This window comes from Tenrec ecaudatus, chromosome 15, assembly GCF_050624435.1.
Source record: "Tenrec ecaudatus isolate mTenEca1 chromosome 15, mTenEca1.hap1, whole genome shotgun sequence".
NCBI classification, from domain to species: Eukaryota; Metazoa; Chordata; class Mammalia; order Afrosoricida; family Tenrecidae; genus Tenrec; species Tenrec ecaudatus.
In genome coordinates, this window is record NC_134544.1 from 39,537,794 (window position 1) to 39,556,364 (window position 18,571).

An 18,571-nucleotide genomic window follows, 5' to 3' on the forward strand; every position below is an offset into this window, starting at 1 on the left:
TTCAGATCTCACTGTTTTAGGACATAAAGGGTCTTAGAAATCCCGGGAGATGATCGGACTGCTAACCCCAAGACCAGCGCTTCTAATCCACCAGCTGCTCGGCAGGAGGAAGGTCTCAAAGCTGGCTGCCTCCGTCCAGGTGTGGAGCCCGGGGAACGGGCAGGGACGGTAGCAGAGAGTTAAAGTGGACTGGACAGGCTGGGCGGCCCTGGGTCATTGTATCGTTCTGAACGCCTCTCTCTGCTTACTGTTTCAGCTCTCTCTGTCTGCTGCCCTCTCTCTTGTCCGGCACATGGCATTAAAAATATGGCAGGGAACAAACTGTCAAAGAAAAAGAAAATTCTCCTTAACCGACTGGTGATGACGCGATTGAACGATGGAATTGTTTGGTAAGTGAGTTATCTGCCAATAAAACTGTTGGGGGAAACAAAATCCAGCAGGGTTGATACATCCAGGTGCTGACACGGGCGCTGGTATTGAGTGAGTATCATGAAAAGCAATTTACCTGTATCCATGCACTATATCTTATTCTACAACCTACAGCCAAGCTCAGCAGTTTTTAAAGATGGGTTTTTAATAAGCTTGTTGTTACCTGAAGTACTGACACTATGTTTCCAAAAATATTTTCATTGTTGTAACTAACTGGAATATTCCTTGCCTTTTTCTGCTGTGCTACACCTTTAGGTACAGACACACCTTGCAGATGCGGTCCATAAATCAAACATCTCAAACAAAAGAACAAAACAAAAAGTTCTATACACAGTTCTCCCTAAAGTCTCTTCTAGTCCTTATATTCAGGGGCTCTGTAATTCTAACTTTTACTTCCTGGTGTGTGTGTTATTTTCTGTGGAAATCCTTGGGGTGCAGTCCTGTCCTTTATTGCCCATACATCCCCCTCAATTGCAGTCTGTACACGTTGCTGTGAGTGGCAATTCCCAAAGGCTCCAGAGGGTGGCAGGCTTTCTACGTGAATGATGCCACCTTGCTAAATAAAAACAGGTGCTACACTGAGCAAGAGGAACCCCTATAAGGTCCAGATTTTAATGGGCATTTAAACAATTTTGAGTCGACATTCAGAAATACTGACCCAAACCTAGAAAAATTTGTAACTAGGAGACCTGGATGTTTTTAGGGAAGGACACAATTAAGAAATTAGTGGGATCTTGAAACATCTCAAGAATTTGGCAGCGGAGGTTGGTGTGTTTTCATAACTATAAGCATATTGGGCTTGTAATTTTTTCACCCCCCAACGTGTTTCATTTCCAGAAAAATAAACAACCCCGTTTTAAAATGTTTAAAAATACCCCTTTGAAATGAAATGTGGGCCACAGTCGGCCTAAGTGGGTGGGTTCAATTTGCTTCCTAGTTGCTGTCCTGGAGGGGGCTGGTGATGCTGCATTCAGGACTGCCGGAGGGAGGCGGAAAGGGCCCCTCATACAGGAGAGTCTGGACCCCTCCCCCCACCCCGGTCCTAGCACATCCCACAGCAACAGGGGACGGTGGAAGTTGATGGTAAGGAGAATAGTTTCTGGTTCTCCTCAGAGCGCCCTTAAAATGGAAGCATAGCTGTAAAGTGAACGCATCCTGGTCTCTGGCTGCAGCTGGGAGCCCTTGGGAATACAAGCCCTGCAGGCGCCGTCGCCAGGTGCCCTCTAAACCCTCTGAGGACACAGCATCGCATAGCACATAGCTGGAACGGGGTCATCTGCACCGAAGTCATCCCGCCCCAGACACCTGCCTGACCAGAGAGCCGCATCCCTTTGTCCCAGTGGGCTTCTCGAATCCAGGAACAAATAAATCAAACTCATGGACATAAGCGAAGCAATGAAAGGGACGGGGTAGGGGGAGTCCTTTAGCAAGTTCTCACAGTGACCTGCGGGAGCATCAAAGGGGGGGTGCCTTTACTCGCCGCCAGTCTCTTCCAGTGAGACTAGATCAGCAGTGAGGGTGAGCCCCAGAAAATGTCTCCCTTTAGCTTGAACCATCAGGAGGCCCGGGGCTGGGGGGGCTTACAAGTGATGGATGTTCCCATTCTGAGAAAGCCCAGGGGGAAGAAAGGACTTACAAGTTGTATCTTTGTCTCTGGCATCCCCCCTTCCTGAGCAGCTCCAGTCTGAGTGCCCCGCAACTATCCAGGGCAGTCTCAGCGCCCCCCCCCCCCAGCAGTGGATTGGGGGTGGGGTGGGGTGAGGTGAGGTGAGCCCAGGAAATTCGCACAGTCACCCAGGTGCTGCCAGGAAACGCCTGCAGAGTCACGGCCCTCGTGGTCTCTTCCTGCTCCTCGGTCTGTGACTCATGAGTCTGTAGGACCGGCGGCTCAACTCTCTCCAGTCCGATGCCTGCACCCAGCCCCGCACTGGTGGTGAACATCCCCCATCAACCCCTACATCAGCTCTAGTGTGTGAAATGCCTGAGGTCCTCCTTGGTCTGAATGCAGATTTCCACGCACAGGGCCCAGGAGCTTAAAGGGCACTTTCTAAAGAGAAAAGCAGGCGGGCGGGTGGCACTTACATCCGTGATCATCTTCCCGCGGGTCTTGTTCCTCTCTCTGTGATTGGCCCGTTTCTGCTTCTGCTGCAAAACCCGCTCCCGGGTGGTGCGGTACTCCAGCGCGAACTCACTGATGGTCCTGCAGAACTTGTTGATGTTCACCTCCCGAATGGCGTACGGCGGGTGGCCCATGAAGAGCAAAAAGGAGTGGAACCTGCAATGACCAGACCAGGAAGGGTGAGGCGTTTCCGTCCCCAAGGGCCAGGGGGCAGACGCATGGGGCCGCTTGGCTCACCACCCATTTCCACAAGATGCTGCTGCTGGGGACGGTGTCCCCAGAGTGGCCCCGGCTAATGGTGACCCCGTACCCAACAGGACCAAACCCTGCCCAATCAGGTACTGTCTTTGTGATGACTGGGACGGCAGTGTGTCACCAGTGCCTTCTTCCAGCACTTCCAGATGACAAGATGGCCACCACGTCACGTCACCCAGTTTCACATAAAGTGGACTCCTGCCACCGACTCAATGGGAACCCAGGGATCATCGGGTTTATGTGTCCTGGGCCAGCACCACCGTGCCTCCCTCTATCGATGTCACTACACGTCTGTTGGCCACTCCTGTCCTCTCGGTCAGGGACCTGGATCAGACAGGAACTCATCTTTTAAGGACGGCCAGCTTACTGGGGAGACCAGAGCCAAGGTGGTGTAACACTTTATGTTTCGGGCCAGACGCTCCCTGTGGCCGAACACGAGAGCTTTCTGTGACCCATCAGTGACTTGAGGGCGGAAAGCCGCGCGTATTTCGACAGTGGTGGCTCTCGTTTCTCAAGGTGGTGTCTGAGGGCACCGAACACAGCATGAAGGGCCAGGCCCACTGCCCCTGCCTGCCCTTCTCAAAGACGCTGAGGGCAGAGTGGACTTTGACTCCAGGATCAGCAGGGACCCCTCCCCCCTGCAATAGCTCTCACGCAGAGGGCAGCAGTGAGGGCTAGGTGCTGGGCTAGGTAGGAACACTGGCAGCTGAACCGCCAAATCCATTAAAGTGAAGGTGTCAACCTGGAGGGAAGATTCTGTTGTGTTTTGTTGCTCTAATGCTGGTTGGGGCCAATGTTGTTAAAAACAGCTCCCCCTCCAGGCCCAAAGCAAGAGCCAGGAAGGGGGATCACCCAACAGCGGAGCTGGAGAGGGCTCGGGTGTCAGAGGCGATGACCAGGCTCTTGACAGCGGCAAGGAGAGAGATGGGAGAAAAGAAGGAAGGAGGGGAGAGGGTGGGAGGGGAGATAGGAAGGCAGAGGAGGTGCGGAGAGAAGAAATGGGGAGAGGGAATTGGGGAAGGAGCAATGGTGAGGAGAGAAATGGAGGAAGGGGGAGAAAGGAGGGAAGGGAGAGAAACAGAATGAGCCAAAATGCAGACCGGAAGGATGACTGATGTCTTTACAGCACCAGGGCTGGGGCGTAGCCATGGGAGGGGCTGTGCATCCTGGGGAGAAGTCTGTGAGGGCAGTGACAGGGGGTCTTGCCCTCCTGGTCTGCCAGCAGTGGCACCTGCTCCAAGAGGTCCCCGGCTCTGCATGCCCTTCACATCTGGTCTCTTATCAGCAAGGGCCAGGACCCAGCACTGAGACCCCCAAAGGCCAAGGGGAAGGTCCAGCTGCTGTCCTATGATGGGGCACTGGCAGAGTGGGTGCTGGCACCCTGGAGGAAATGCCCTGATCATGAGGGGTTGTCTGATCAAATGTTCTCTCACATTCCAGTCTCAAGATTTCATGGTGTTGTGCTGTGTGTGTGTGTGTGTGTGCATGTGTGTGGGCGTGTGTGAGAGAGAGCGAGAGAGAAGTAAATGGACTCAACTCAAAGCCATTGAGTAATGTGCATCCATCCAACACCTGTACCAACAGGCATTTGCTAGCCTCCTGTAGCTTGCAGTCAGCTCTACGTCACAGAACACTTTCAACAAGCCATTGTACTGACGTCTCCCGTACACATCCTCCATCCTCCTACCTGTTAATGATTCGTCTGTGGACAATTTTCAGGATGATAATTCGCTCGGCACAGTCTTTCAGGAACTCTGACATCCGCTGTTTGAGCACGGGCTTCATTTCGTGCTTTGCAATGGCCTTGAGGTGATCCCAGGAGGCTTTGCATCTCCGCTCCATCTGACACAGATTATCCTGAAGCTGATCAAAGTCAACCTGAAAATCAGAGGGAGGAATGCTGCCCACGCACTGAAACCACCGGACGCCAACCTGAACGGGGACACTGGGGCGCCTCCAGGAGCAGCTGGGGTCCACACCAAATGCACATCTTGGAAGCCGAGCGCACTGGCCGGCTAACGATCACTGACATGTGTAGCGGCCATTATCTTGACAGCAAATTACAGAGGGGCAAAACTGTTCGCCCACGAGAGCCAAGGCAGGATCCACCTTTGGGGCCAGCTCAGGGAAAGCACTTGTAGGAACATCTTGGCGAACTGCAAACTAAAACGTGACGATCAAGGAGCCCGAGCACAGCCCGCACTCGGGCGAAGTCCCATAAAACATTTCGGAGCATGCATGCTCTTCAAAGATGGTATTTCACATGGCGCTGGGACGGCCGCGCTCACTCACACAGGGCTGTGCCGGGCCGGGTCAGCCGCCGGGCAGCCAGTTTCTGGGGATGAGCTCTTTCATTCTGTGCAACAAATGATTCGCCCACTCACTCATTCACTCGTCCGAGCCACATCCCGAGAGCGGCTGGTGTGCTCCTGCCAGCGCCGCAGCACCCAGAGGTAGATGGCATGTGACACCCACATCCTGCCCTCAGGAGCAGCTCACTGTGCAGATGTACAGATAGAGCTTCGCCAGGCACCAAAGGATGGACAGAACCCACCAGGCCTGTGTGTGCCCCGGCATGTGCGTGTGTATGTGTGTGAGCTTACCCGGGTGTGCACACCTGGACTTGTCTCAGTCGGCAGGTGTGTCTTGGTATGTGTGCATGTCTACATATAGGTGTGTATGTGCACACCTTTGTGGGGATGTCTGTTTGTATATCTGTGCACGTTTGAGTGTATGCAGGAGCCTGTCTCTGTGTACACATGTGCATGTATGTGTCTCTGTGTGCACACAGGTTATATGTGTGTCTCTGTGGGTGGGGTGTGTATCAGCAGGTGGCTATCATTGGTGTGTTTGCATGTCTATGGGGGTGTTTGTGCATATGTACATGTGCTTGATTGGGTGCGCATATGTGCGTGTGTGGTTTTGCCAGTATGGCAAGCCATGTTTGCAAGGACCACCAACAGCTGAAGGTGGCCAGGGACAAGGCTTTTGCGATATAAGAGACCTTCTAGACTAAAGGCTATGTGGGTCCCAAGTGAACAAATCCTGCTGAAAGCCTGTCTCCTGGAGGGAGCTGCAGAGTGGGAAAGAGAGAGGAGAAGGGGAGGCGGGGAGGGAGAGGGAAATACTCAGGCAGGCAGGTGAGCTGACAGGAGGGACGGAGGTGCCCGTGGAGGGACAGATGGTGGGAAAGGGGTACGGACTGGCCAAACCTAAGTCAGAAGGCAGGAAGGGGTGGAGACCGTGGCTGCCCCAAAGCCTCTTGAAGGCAGGTAAGACAGCAGGGCCCAGGGGCCAGAGTCCTTGAGGGGACTTGCTGGGGTGACCTCCCACCTCCAGCAGGGTAGCAGGGAGGACCAAGTGCACAGTCTGTGTCAGGATCTGTGACCTGCTGCTGAGCATGGGCCAAGACACGAGTGTCCAGAGATGTCTTGAGAAGGTACAGCCCCGGGATTCACAAGATTTTGCCAGCAGCCCCGAGAATTTAGGGTCCTACAATACAATGGAGCAGGTTTGGTCTTCACGTTTAGGGTAAAGGAACTGCAAAGACCAAAAAGAAGGACTGAATCCTGCCAGCGCCGGGTGGGAAGAACCCCCGGACACAGTGGCATGGACAACTGGCTTCTACAATGGCGAGGCGGCCTTTGAGACACGGGAGGCAGAGCAGATTCTCGTTGTCACAGAACTGTTCTCTGCAGTCTGTTCTTTGGCACTGCCAATGCCCTTTCCCAGACACACCTGAGCGACTTTGTGCCTGTAAGTGGTGGTGCCCGGGCAGCGGTGTGGTAAGTGTAGCCACGATAGGGAGAGGGTTTCTGGCCGGGAGCAAGCCCGCTGTGAGCCCTCACATGGTCACTGTGGAGGGACACAGCACATGGCCAATGGAAGCCAGGTGGGGAGCCTCTCACCGAGATGTGGATCATTAGGACGTGGCTGGAGGGTTGAACTAAATGATGCAACCAGAGGCCTAGCAGCGTCCGTCCATTAGCTGGTCACCCAGCCAGGCCGATGCACCATGCTCACCCCGAGACATCCCTGATGAGGCATCTCCATAACTTCACAGCCTCCAGAGCCATCACGAACTTCACTTCCCACTCACAGAAAAGCCACAGACCTAGTGAGTCGGGGAGCCGGGACTTGAAACCAGGTCTCTCTGGCATCAGAATCTAATTATAAGTTTTTCCCTAGAAGATTCCACGCAGGGAGAACTGGCCTTGCCTGCAGACAGCTCTGTGTGTGGGAAACCACATCAGCTGTTTGGGTGAATTTGGATTGTTCCAAACCCAAACTCACCAGCATCGAGCTGATGCCGATTATAGAGCGCCTGGCTGTCGGACAGGGCAGACCTGCCCTGTGGGCTTCCAAGTCTGTAACTCTTGATGGGAGCAGAGAGCCCCGTCTCTCTCCAGTGGAGCAGTGGTAGCTTCAAAGTACTGACCTTGCAGTTAGCAGCCCAGCTTATAAACCCCACACCACCAGGGCTCCCAAGACCACAATGGAAAGCCAAGTCCTATCAGTCAACTCAGGGACCTTGAGGGGTGTGGCGGGGAAGACACACAGCAGAGCGCTCTCTGGGAAAGCGGTCTGTTTAAGCGGCTCTCATCTCCGGGAGGAATGGAAAGTGAAGGCTAGATCATAAAATAGGCAGAGCTTCCACTTGGCGACATCCGCACACAATCACTCCTTCTGGGGGAGGCCACCCACTTGCCCCAGGAGCCCTGGGAGAAGCCCCTGCGAGGAGGTGCTTCATGGGTGAGAAAGCCCCCTTTGACGACAGATCCTCCAGCCTCAGTCGGCAGCCTTCACATGACTGAGGCTCAACCAACATCTGGACTGGAACCTGGCGAGAACCTGTGGCTGGAGCAATCAATGTTCACGACTGTCTTAGGGCACCAGCTCCGGGGGAGATTTGTTGTTACATAGCAGTAAATAACAGATTCAAATAGGTAAAGTGTAAGGAGAGGAGTCTGCTTCCATTGCCTGGAGTCTTGGGATCAGTGTCAGTGAGCACTGGTCACTGTTGCTCTTTGAGATCTGGATGAACTGGTCAGCACCCTGCCCAAGGCTGGGGTGTCTCCCTGCAGGATGCCAGAGCTAGTGTCTCCTGGGAGCAGCAGAGGAAACCCCAGGATGACAATGCAGCGGATGGGATGAAGAAAGCCTGGGGCTGGGGTCTTCTTCCAAAGTGAAGCCTGGACCTGCCTACACACCTGGACCTGTCAACACACCTGGACCTGCCTACACACCTGGACCTGTCAACATACCTGGACCTGTCAACACACCTGGACCTGCCTACACACCTGGACCTGTCTACACACCTGGACCTGCCTACACACCTGGACCTGTCTACACACCTGGACCTGTCTACACACCTGGACCTGTCTACACACCTGGACCTGCCTACACACCTGGACCATCAACACACTTGGACATGTCTACACACCTGGACCATCTACACACTTGGACCTGTCTACACACCTGGACCATCTACACACTTGGACCTGTCTACGTGAAAAAAGCTCCCAGTCCCCTGAAAAGCTTTGGGAGTAAAGGCAGAGCAGAGGTGGTCAATGCCCTCTGGCGTCCGTCCCAGTAGTCATCTGGGTAGAAGTCCTTGTTAGGGATCGCCTGAGTTCACTGGGTAGAGACTATCTGTAACTTGGGTGTGTGGAGCAGGACCCTGGTGGCCTTTGGTGCATTTGGTGGCCATCAGTTGGAGCCAACTCAATGACCATCATCAACAACAATAGCAGGCCCACCTTGAGACAGTTATTTAGCTACTAATTAACAAGTCAACATCCAGTACACCTCTAGAGAAGACCTGATGGGAGGGAGGGGGCTGAGGGGTGGCCTGCTGGGAGGCCTCAGGGCAGGGGCAGCTTCTATAACAAGCAGGCCCCACCTCTAAAGGGAAGGCGTTTGGAGAAATCAAAGGATCATAGGCAGAGAGGGAGCAAATCTGTTCTAAGAGGTTTGGGAAACAAGAGGCAAGATGAAGAGAATTTGTCTCCACAGGACTTGTTCCTAATAAAACTGTCTTCTGAGGAGGCAGGAGCTCATGGGGTGTGGCAGGGCAGCAAGCGGAGGACATTTCCCCCTACCCCCCACCCCCTTTGCTGGAGAGACTCAGAGAGACTTTCCGCCTTGGCTAGGAGACTAAAGCCATATCTGTGAAAGACCCCAGAATGACCCCCTGCCCCTGGGCAAGCCCCTCCCCCTTCCCTGCAGCACCAGCGGAGTGAGCAGAACTGCCCACAGGGTCCCGGAAGCTGTTATCTCTGTGGAAGCAGACTGCCACAGCTCTCTGCCAGGCAGTGGCTGGTGGGTTTAAACTGCTCAACTGCCCCATCACTGCACCACCAGGCCTCCTAAGATAGCCTTACGGAACCAACCCAACTCTCTGCCATGAAGCGGATTCCACTCAGCACAGCCCACAGAATGGAATAGAACTACCCTGGAGGGGGGGGGGTTCCAAGGCTGTCAATCTTTGCATGAGCAGAAAGCTTCATTTTTCTCCTGAGGAACGGGCTGGTAGCAGCCGACGAGAAACCCACGAGGAATGCAGAGGGCTGTGCGTCTCGGGCGCCCTTCATTAGAATTCTGGCCTCTAGGCTGGCTGCCCATGCTTCTTCCTGCCTCATGGTCAGGCCACAAGCAGGACACTCTGTGGGTGCTCCTGACAGCTGCCAGGCCCATGGCTTTGGAGGCAGGGGAAGGAGGCTTCCGGCCAGCAGGTCCCCCAAACCAGCTCTCTCTCTCGAAGAAGGCCATGGGAAGGCGGGCTTTGTGTAGGACACTTAGTGAAGCTCCTGTCTCTCCATGCTTCCCCTCCTCTGCCTACCACGCACCCCCAGGACTAACGGACGCTCTGCCGTTAACTCCTGCTCTGCAGTTCCCCTGGCGTTCCCTCCACGTTGGCCTGGCTCCTGTGCCCCACACACGCTCTCCCAGCTGTCTTTCCCAGTCCCCCAGGACCTTCACGTCTCCAGTATGCTTGCATTCCTCTGGGGGTTGTTCAGCCTCAGCGAGCCTCCTGCAGCTCAGGCCACAGGGGCTCTCACGACTGTGATGGCCTGTTTTCTAATACACCCCAAGACCGAGCAGAAATTATCTATGCACTAAACCTACATGCCTGCAGCCGACAGGCCAATGCTTCCGATACACTCTCCAGCCCCGTAAAACACTGTTCCATTGGCACCGGATCCGCACCCCTCTGTGGGTGCACAGAACCCGGTGACTGCTCCACTTCCGGGCTCCACAGGTGACAGAAGCCTTGGGAGGAGCAAAATGCAACCTCGCATTTTTGACTCCCTAAAGCCAGCCCCAGAAGTAGTGAACGTCATGAGGGCAGGGGGAAGGTAGGGGAAGAAAGGGGGAACCAATGGCGATGATCGACGTATAACTCCTCTCACCCCACAAGGGGGACGAATAACTGAAACGTGGATGAAGGGAGACGGCGAACGGTGTAAGATAAGAAAATAATAACAATAATACATAATTTTCAAGGGGTCATGTGAGTGGGAAGGTGGGGGAAGGAGGGGGAAAAAAGGAGCTGATACCAAGGGCTCAAGCAGAAAGAAAATGCTTTGAAAATGATGATGGCAACATATGTACAAGTGTGCTTGATACCATTGAGGCATGGATTGTTAGAAGACTTGTAAGAGCACCCACAAATTAAAAAAATTTTTTTTAAAGGTTATAATCCCAGAAACCCACGGAGGCAGTCCTCCTCTGTCCTCTAGGGTCACTCTGAGTCGGAACTGATTCCAGGACTGTGAGTGAGAGCAAAGTGTGGCGTGTAATCGTGGGGAGAATCCAGCCTGGGGAGCAACACTGCCCACTCGTGGCCAGGAGAGTCACGACTGGGATGGTGGGCTTGCCTCACATACCTCAGTAGGGAAGAATCAGATGGAGAAGCAGAGAGGGGGAAAAGATACCTTACAAGTTCATTAGACACGGCACGTAACAGCTTATGTTCACAAGCTTGCTGGAGCAGGGAAGGCAGGCAGCAGTCGGCGCTGGACTTCACAGGGCAGGGGCTGCTCAGAGATGACCGTTCGGGTTCCAGGAAGACATACCTTGGCTGACCTGGTGATGGCCCCGATCTCCGAGTACAGATCAGAGCTGTCTGGGAAGTTTTCCACCACCATGGTGCAGACGTGGTGGAGAAGCGATTGCTTGTGCACTGTGTCTTTGACTTCTGGGACCTTCTCGAGGTAGCTTAACTCAAACGCTTTGGCCTGTGGCGTAAACATACAATAGAAGACAGGGAGCACACATCTCACGCAGGCTCTTAGAAAATCACACAACATTTTGGTTTTCTGAGACAGAAGCTCAGGCACAGAGCCCCTCCTCCTTAGCTGACCACAAGTGGGTGGACCTATGACCCTTTTTACCCAGCCACTTCCTGGGGCCCAAACCAAACAAGCAGGGGCAGTTCTCACTCAAAAGGACCACCTGAGACTCTAAGTCAGGATGCTCTGGGTATCTGCACTTCCTTCTCCCTGGGTCCCATTGTCTCCCTACTTTCTACCCAGGTCACTTGAGCCAATTGACAGGTTTCATTTAATTATCAGAATGTGGATCACACATACATTTTAGCAATAAGACTGGGGGGTGTGGAATCCCAACAAAGCACATAAAATATTATCCTTACTGTCAAATTTGAGAGTAGGCAAGCTGTGTAAGAAACAGTATGCTTATTTTTGGAATTTTACTACTGTGCATCAAGATGAAGTTCAAATAAGTAGCCCTCAATATTCGGGCAGGATGATGCCAAGGTTGCCTGCTCCCTTGTGCGTTGGTGCACCAGAGGCATGCCCTCTATCACCCAAGGAGGGCCCCGGAGTCAAGAGGCTAAGGAATGTGAAAGACTTACATTGGTTCCATTTAGAAAGTTCCCAATGGCTAACAGAGTGGACAGGATGAAGCCCAAGGTCTGATTGTTCTCCAGCTGGCCTATTCCTTCCTTCAGGTCCAAAAGAGGTTCCGCCACTTCCTTTCAGTTATTAAAACACAAAGACGATGAAAATGAAGACAGTGTTTTTTTTACTTTGCTCTTTTAAATGTTAGCCCAAGGCGTCAAGGAAGGAAGTTCTGAGCACAGGGCCTTCCATCCCTTGGGATGGGCGAGTGCTCTCAGGTGTGGAAAGGTGCTGGAAGGTGGCCCGGAGAGTTGACATCATCATCCATGGCTCTCCATTGGAAGCCAGGAGTCTCGGCCGGGGGGTGGGGTGGAGGGGGGAAAGCTGTTGCTAACAGGAGACTGTGCGGGTGTTACCAGCGCTCTGTCGTCCCTCATTCCTGTTGGTCTTTCAACCCAGACAAGACCTTTCGGTCATGCGCACCCCAGTCTCTATCCTGACCGGGGCTGATGTACAGGACTCTTTCTTCACTTGCTCTTTCAGCATTGCGACCGCTATCTTCCTCTTTGCCCTTGGCCCATAACCTCCCCTCTAGGCACCCGGTGACTGGCTGTCTCTTACAGCGGGAGGCCACTGTCTTCCTCAATGCCATTCTCTCCGACGCCCAGTCTGCTCTGTAGCTTCACGGTCTCATCACCCCTTCCTTCCCTGTAGCCTCCCATGTCCTTATGGTGGGTCTCCCCTGGCCGAGACCCCAAAGTCACAAGGTTCCGAGTTGTTCTTTCCAGCCGAGCTTCAGCCTGGCTGGCTCTGGCAGTTCCCAGAAGAGCCTGACCCACGTGTCCCTTTCCTCCCTGATGCGACCTCACTTTGTTAGAGAAAGTCACCTCAATGTGCGTCCTGGTTTGTGGTCAAGTCACACGAGTCACCTTGGCAGTCTTAGGTCTTACCTCTGCTGTAATCCCCAAATTGATGAAAACACCACAGTCCCCTCCTGAGGTCCCCAAACCCACCGCCCTCTCTCTGGCCCTGGGCAAAGTACTTGCTACCTCCTTCGCAGGTCCTGGAGACCATGCAGCCTCTTCGTTCATCTATACTTTTAAATCGTCTTCTCTAGACACTTCCCCTCTGCAAATCTCCCACCTAGCTCCAGTCCCTCCCCCCTTTGCATCAGCAGGAGTTCTGTTCAACGTGCAAAGGACCAATGATCCTGCTTCCTCCCACTTCCTGCACCAGATGGGCCTCCCCTCCTCCTGCCTTCCACAAGGGCTCCTTCCTTCTTCTCCTAGGTCTGCATCTCCGCTTCCTAATGAGAACCCGCTCTGGAAGGTACCGAGTGACCTGTGAACTGCCGTGGCCTGTGGCAGCTTGGGTAATGACCGCCAGGGTGAAGGGTGACAAGGGCGTGTTCGATATTACGCTTTCTGTAGTTTCCATAGTTTCTCTAAGGAGCATCCAGAGGGGGGAAGAAAACTTTGTAATGGGTCCCGCCATGCTGAGGCTGGGGCAGGCACAGACTTGGCATATTTCAGCTACTTCCCGCTGGCGGGTCACGGAACATGGATACAACCGAGTCACACACTACGATGCGCCCTTCCATCCCTGCCTCAGACACGCCCGGCACCACCAGAAACCCCGAACAGGCTTTCCTCAGCAAAGAGGCTGCGCGGTGGCCGCTTGGCCTACCTTCTCGGTAGTTTCATAGTCCATTTTGAAGGCCCAGAGGTGGAGCCGCGCCGAGAGCTCGCTGATGGAGGAGAGCGTGAGGAGGAACTGCTCGGCGCTGCCCAGGGGCACCTCCGGGTTGGCCAGCTGGGCTTCCTGGATCTTCTGCTTCTCTTCGTCAGTGGGAATCATGGTTAGAATTTTCTGGAAAAGGAGGAAAGCATCAACTAGTTTCCCTTCGTGGTGGACCCTACTATGCCCCTTCCACGTTTTCAGATTGTAATGTTCCAGTCGGGTGGTTGATAACAGTCTGACCACATGTGTTTTCACATGTGGATAATAGATTGTTACAAAGAGGATACATTTTTAGAGAAAGAAAGCCCTCATGCGTTAGGGTGGGCTGTTCAGAGAAACATACTCAGTGACATTCACATATAACTGTCTCAAAAAACCTTCAAAAATCATTTTATTGGGGGCTCGTACAATTCTTATCACCATCCATCCATCCATCCATTGTGTCAAGCACATTTGTACATTTGTTGCCATCATCATTCTCAAAACATTTGCCTTCTACTTGAGCCCTTAATATTGGCTGCTCATTTTTTCTCTCTCTACCCCCTCCCCACTTTATGAACCCTTCATAATTCATAAATTATTATTATTTTGTCATATGTTACAGTATCCGACGTCTCCTCCTGCCCTCTTCTCTGCTGTCCATCCTTCAGGGAGGAGGCTGTACGTAGATTCTTGTAATCAGTTCCCCCTTTCTACCTGACATTCCCTCCACTCTCCAAGCATCACCACTCACACTACTGGTTCTGAAGGAGTCATCTGTCCTGGATTCCCTGTGTTTCCAGTTGCTATCTGTACCAATGTACATCCTTTGGTCTAGCCATATTTGTAAGGTAGAATTGGGATCATGATAGTGTGTGTGGGGGGTGGGGGAAGGAAGCATTTAAGAGCTAGAGGAAAGTTATATGTTTTGTCGTTACTATCCTGCACCGACTGGCTCATCTCCTCCCCACAACCATTCAGTAAGGGGGTGTCCAGTTGGCTACTGATGGGCTTTGAGTCTCCACTCTCCACTCACCCACATTTACAATGATATGATTTTTTGTTCTTTGATGCTTGATACCTGACCCCTTCGACAGCTCATGGTCACACAGGCTGGTGTGCTTCTTCCATGTGGGCTTTGTTGCATCTGAACTAGATGGCCGTTTGTTTATGTTCAAGCCTTTAAGACCCCAGATGCTATATCTTTTGATAGCCGGGCACCATCAGCTTTCTTCACCACATTTGCTCATGCACACATTTGTCTTCAGTGATTTGTCTTCAGGAAGGTGGGCACCCACTGATATGATTTTTAGTTCTTTGATGTCTGATAACTGGTTCTTCTATACCTTGTGTCAGACAGGCTGGTGTGCTTCTTCCATGTGGGCGTTGATGCTTCTCAGCTAGATGGCCGCATATTTATCTTCAAGCCTTTAAGACCCCAGATGCTATAGTCAAAGAACCTTCTAGCCCAAAGTAATTTTATATCCAGAAGGTAGCCCAGTCCAACTCAAGTCCACAGGCCTGATGGCAGCCAGGGCCCTCTTCTGGCTTACAACTGCAGGCCGGCGAGGCAGAGAGGTGACCCGGGGAGCAGGGAGGTGACAGGCTGGTGGGTGCGGGGTTGAATGGATCCAAGTTGGTGGAGACATGGCAGGGGGCCGGCAGCAAGGAAGCCACAGAATCCCAGCAAGGAGGAAGTTGAAGGGCAAGCGAGAGAAGTAGCTCCCAGTGTCTCTGATAAAAAGGCCACCTTTCCAAGGTGGTGTCATCAGACTGTGACCTGACGACAAGTCAGACTCAACCCTTACACTTTCACCCAGGTTCAAGTTGACATAAAATCTAACTGCCATCAGAGAGAACATTCCTCTCTCTCCCCCCATTTGTGAAACACCAAAGCACTTGCCCAATATTTTGGGGTTCTTGTACAAGAAAGAAGTCTCAGCTAGAAATAAGAAGTATACATGGGAAATAGGTGGAAAGAGTAAGACAGGACATTTGGGACAATAAAGAAATAATGTCAAGAATATACGTTTCTAGCATTTCTCGTAGATTTATTTGATAGCTTAGAGAAATGAATCCTTCTTAAGATGAACCTTTGTACAGGGCATATATGATAATATAATTGTTTTAATATCTTTTAAATACTTAGCAACCTCAAGCTTGATTGCAGAAAAATGATGATATTTATATCAAGAACAATGCCAAACTATAAATTAAATTTTTAAGAAAGAATAATGCTACTGATGTGTATATATTTTTACTTATATTTTATTCCAATAAAGATCAACTCTGGAAGGCCCAACCCAAACTAAACCCATCATGACCGAGGGGACTCCAACTCACAGTGACCTATAGAACAGGAGAGAACTGCTCCTTCAGGTTCCTGAGACTGTAACTCTTTACAGGAGCAGACAGCCTCCTCTTGCTCCTGCGGAGTGACTGGTGGCTTTGAACCACCGACCCTGCAGTTAGAAGCTCAGCATGTAACCCACTGCACCACCAGAGTTCCTTCTGTGAAAAGCAAAGGAGTCGAAAAGCCATCTGAATGGTGATGAGCCTTAAATGTTTAGATTTCTTAGTGACTGCGTTCTATAGGAAGGCCAATATCCAGGACAGAAACCGTGCCATTTCTGTCTAGAGAGGAGGGCTTGTCAATCTGCTCCCATGGAGCTGAGAGATCGCCTAGGGACCCTAAAGGAGGGGGAGTGCTACTCTGTCCCATGACTGCTTTGTGTGATGGTTAGATGTTGTCACCTTGCACCTGCCTGGAGGTAGGGGTGCAGTTTAATTGATCGATCAGGCATGGCCTAAGGAGGTCTCCTTGGGTTTTTTCCTTTTTATAAAAGATGCTGTGGGGACCTTCCCTCCCCTTTGCCTCTCCTCACCCTCCCACTGGCCCAGACTCTGTATCTGGCTCAGGGGGCAGCCCTGGCAGCCTGCCTTTGCTGGGAGCTGTCAGTCCCTGCCATGTTCGGCTCCCTGCCATGCTTGGACCCATGTGACTCTGCGCCCATCGGCCTGGGATCTCCCCACTTCTCACTCAGCCTTCCTGCTTCATGGACCTGCAGTTAAATCGATGTCAACTCGCTACTTCTACGTGGCTTTGGTGACCACTGTGCAATGGGCAGGCATCTGAGCCGCATGGGAGGGAGTCGGCACACGCCGCCCAGTCTCTCCCCGTGAACGCCATGTTAGCCCTGGTCTGGGTGCGTGCGGCCGTGATTTGAGGGTTCTGGAAAGAAAATGATGGCAGGTAGTGTGGGGAGCAGCCAGCACAGGAAGTACCACCCAACTGTCCTTTCCAAGCGTGGGCCTTTCCCCTCCGTTATTCCCCAGCCTGGGTGCCAGGTAGCCGACCATCTGGAAGAGACCAACAGGTGCAGGGAGCGTGGGCTTCAGGGGCAGCTTCTCATGGTGCCTCTAGGAGTAGGTAAGGGGGCATCTCTGGAGACCAACAGTGGTAGCGGCGGGGGCTGGCAGGTGCCTAAGTCTCTGAAGACGAGGAGCCTTCCTCTCTATTTGGAGATAACTGTGGGGCTAAGGAGAGGAGGTCAACCCTCACTGTGCCTATCGCCATGTGCTTCTTGAACTTCGCACCAGACGTGGGCCTAGTCAACAGAGAGTGTGTGGCAAAGTGGGGAAGCAGGTGTCTCGGCTCTCTGCTAGAGGACCAGAACGGGAAGATCCCACGGAACCAGAAAGCAACCAGAGGCCGTGTCTCGAGTGCTTTCAGAACTCCCGGGCTCACCCCTTTGCTCTGTGTGGGGAACTTGACCCTGCAGAGTGAAATGGGACGGTGACTCCCCACTTCGAAAACAGAGCTGAGGCTGTAACCACAGCCACCAAAGGTCAGAGCGGCGACCCAAACCCCAATGGGCAAAGGAACACTTCCCAATTACTCTGGGACAAAAACAAATGAAACGACAGGCCAATATTTCTAATAAAGCTGGATTAAAAAAATCAATCTTAGTGTCTATTAAGATTTAGAAAGTCTTGCCATGGTTTGGAGAGCACTATACGAAGACATAATCAGCTCCCCCAAAGGGGATTTGTCATGGGAATGCAAGATTGGACCAACATCTTTAAAAAAATCAATCAGTGTGATCTTCCCGACGCACAGCCTCAACAAGAAAAGCACAATCATTTCAACTGCTATCAAAAAGAGAACGTTTGCCAAAATTCAATATCCATTCATGATCTAAACTTTCAACAACCCAGCAACAGGCGAAGCTAAAATAACCTTTTTCTTTCTTTCTTAAACTCATTTTACTGGGGGCTCTTACAGATCTTATAACATTCCATACATCAATTGTATCAAGCATATTTGTACATATATTGCTATCATCGTTTCCAAAACATTTTCTACTTGAGCCCTTGGTGTTAGTTCCTCTTTTTCCCCTCCTTCCTCCACCTTCCCACCCTTGTGAATCATTCGTCAATTCTATAGTTATTATGATTTCGTATGTGACACTGTCCATTTTCTCCCTTCACCCACATTTCTGTTATTCATCCCCTTCAGGAGGGGGCTACAAATCCAAACTTGTGATAGGTTCCCCCTTCTTCCCCTCCCCCCTCCCTGACCATCACCCTACCCTCATGATGTCGCTACTCCCATGACCCAGTTCTACCTTACAAATCTGGCTAGACCGGACGGAGAACACACATCGGCACAGATAAGAGCTCTGGACACATGGAATTTAGGACCGATAAACCTCTCAGGAACAGTAGTGGGAATCGCGATATCTTTATGGGTTTTTTTTAAATGACCTTTTCCAAGACACCCCCACACAATGCTTTCCTGCTACGATGGTGACCAGGCCAGTGTGTCCATTGTCACCATTCTCATACTGGAAATCCTGACCAGGAGAAATAAAAGACAGATACAGTTGGAAATGGAAAATAGAAAACTGTCCTCATTTACAAATAACACGATGACCTACAAAATCATAAGAATGTTCCTTATAGTTTTCTAGATGTAGAAAAGTTTCAGGAAACCTCTTAACTGCTCACAGGTAGGTGTTCACAGGTAGCTTGTTCCCCAGAAACCAGCGATGTAGAACTTCAATGAAGACCTCCATTCTGGGCCTCAGTCAGAGGCAGGTGGAAGGGGAGGCCAAGACACCTGCCTTTGAACTTTCTCTCCATTGTGGCCCCAAATGTGGAGCTGACAAAGGTGGCGTTTCAA

General features: G+C 51.9%; 1 protein-coding gene across 8 annotated transcripts in view; it reads right to left on the bottom strand.

Moving 5' to 3' along the window:
- FHOD3 (formin homology 2 domain containing 3) overlaps positions 1–18,571 on the bottom strand; it is a 475,205-nt gene that overhangs the window by 26,803 nt on the left and 429,831 nt on the right. For all 8 annotated transcript variants that reach the window (XM_075533135.1, XM_075533134.1, XM_075533133.1 and 5 more), the window contains 5 exons: positions 13,354–13,536; positions 11,682–11,801; positions 10,882–11,043; positions 4,491–4,681; positions 2,512–2,704 (listed from right to left, as the gene is read on the bottom strand). In XM_075533135.1, the coding sequence (XP_075389250.1) occupies positions 2,512–2,704; positions 4,491–4,681; positions 10,882–11,043; positions 11,682–11,801; positions 13,354–13,536 (849 nt within the window). The remainder of the gene's footprint in view (positions 1–2,511; positions 2,705–4,490; positions 4,682–10,881; positions 11,044–11,681; positions 11,802–13,353; positions 13,537–18,571) is intronic.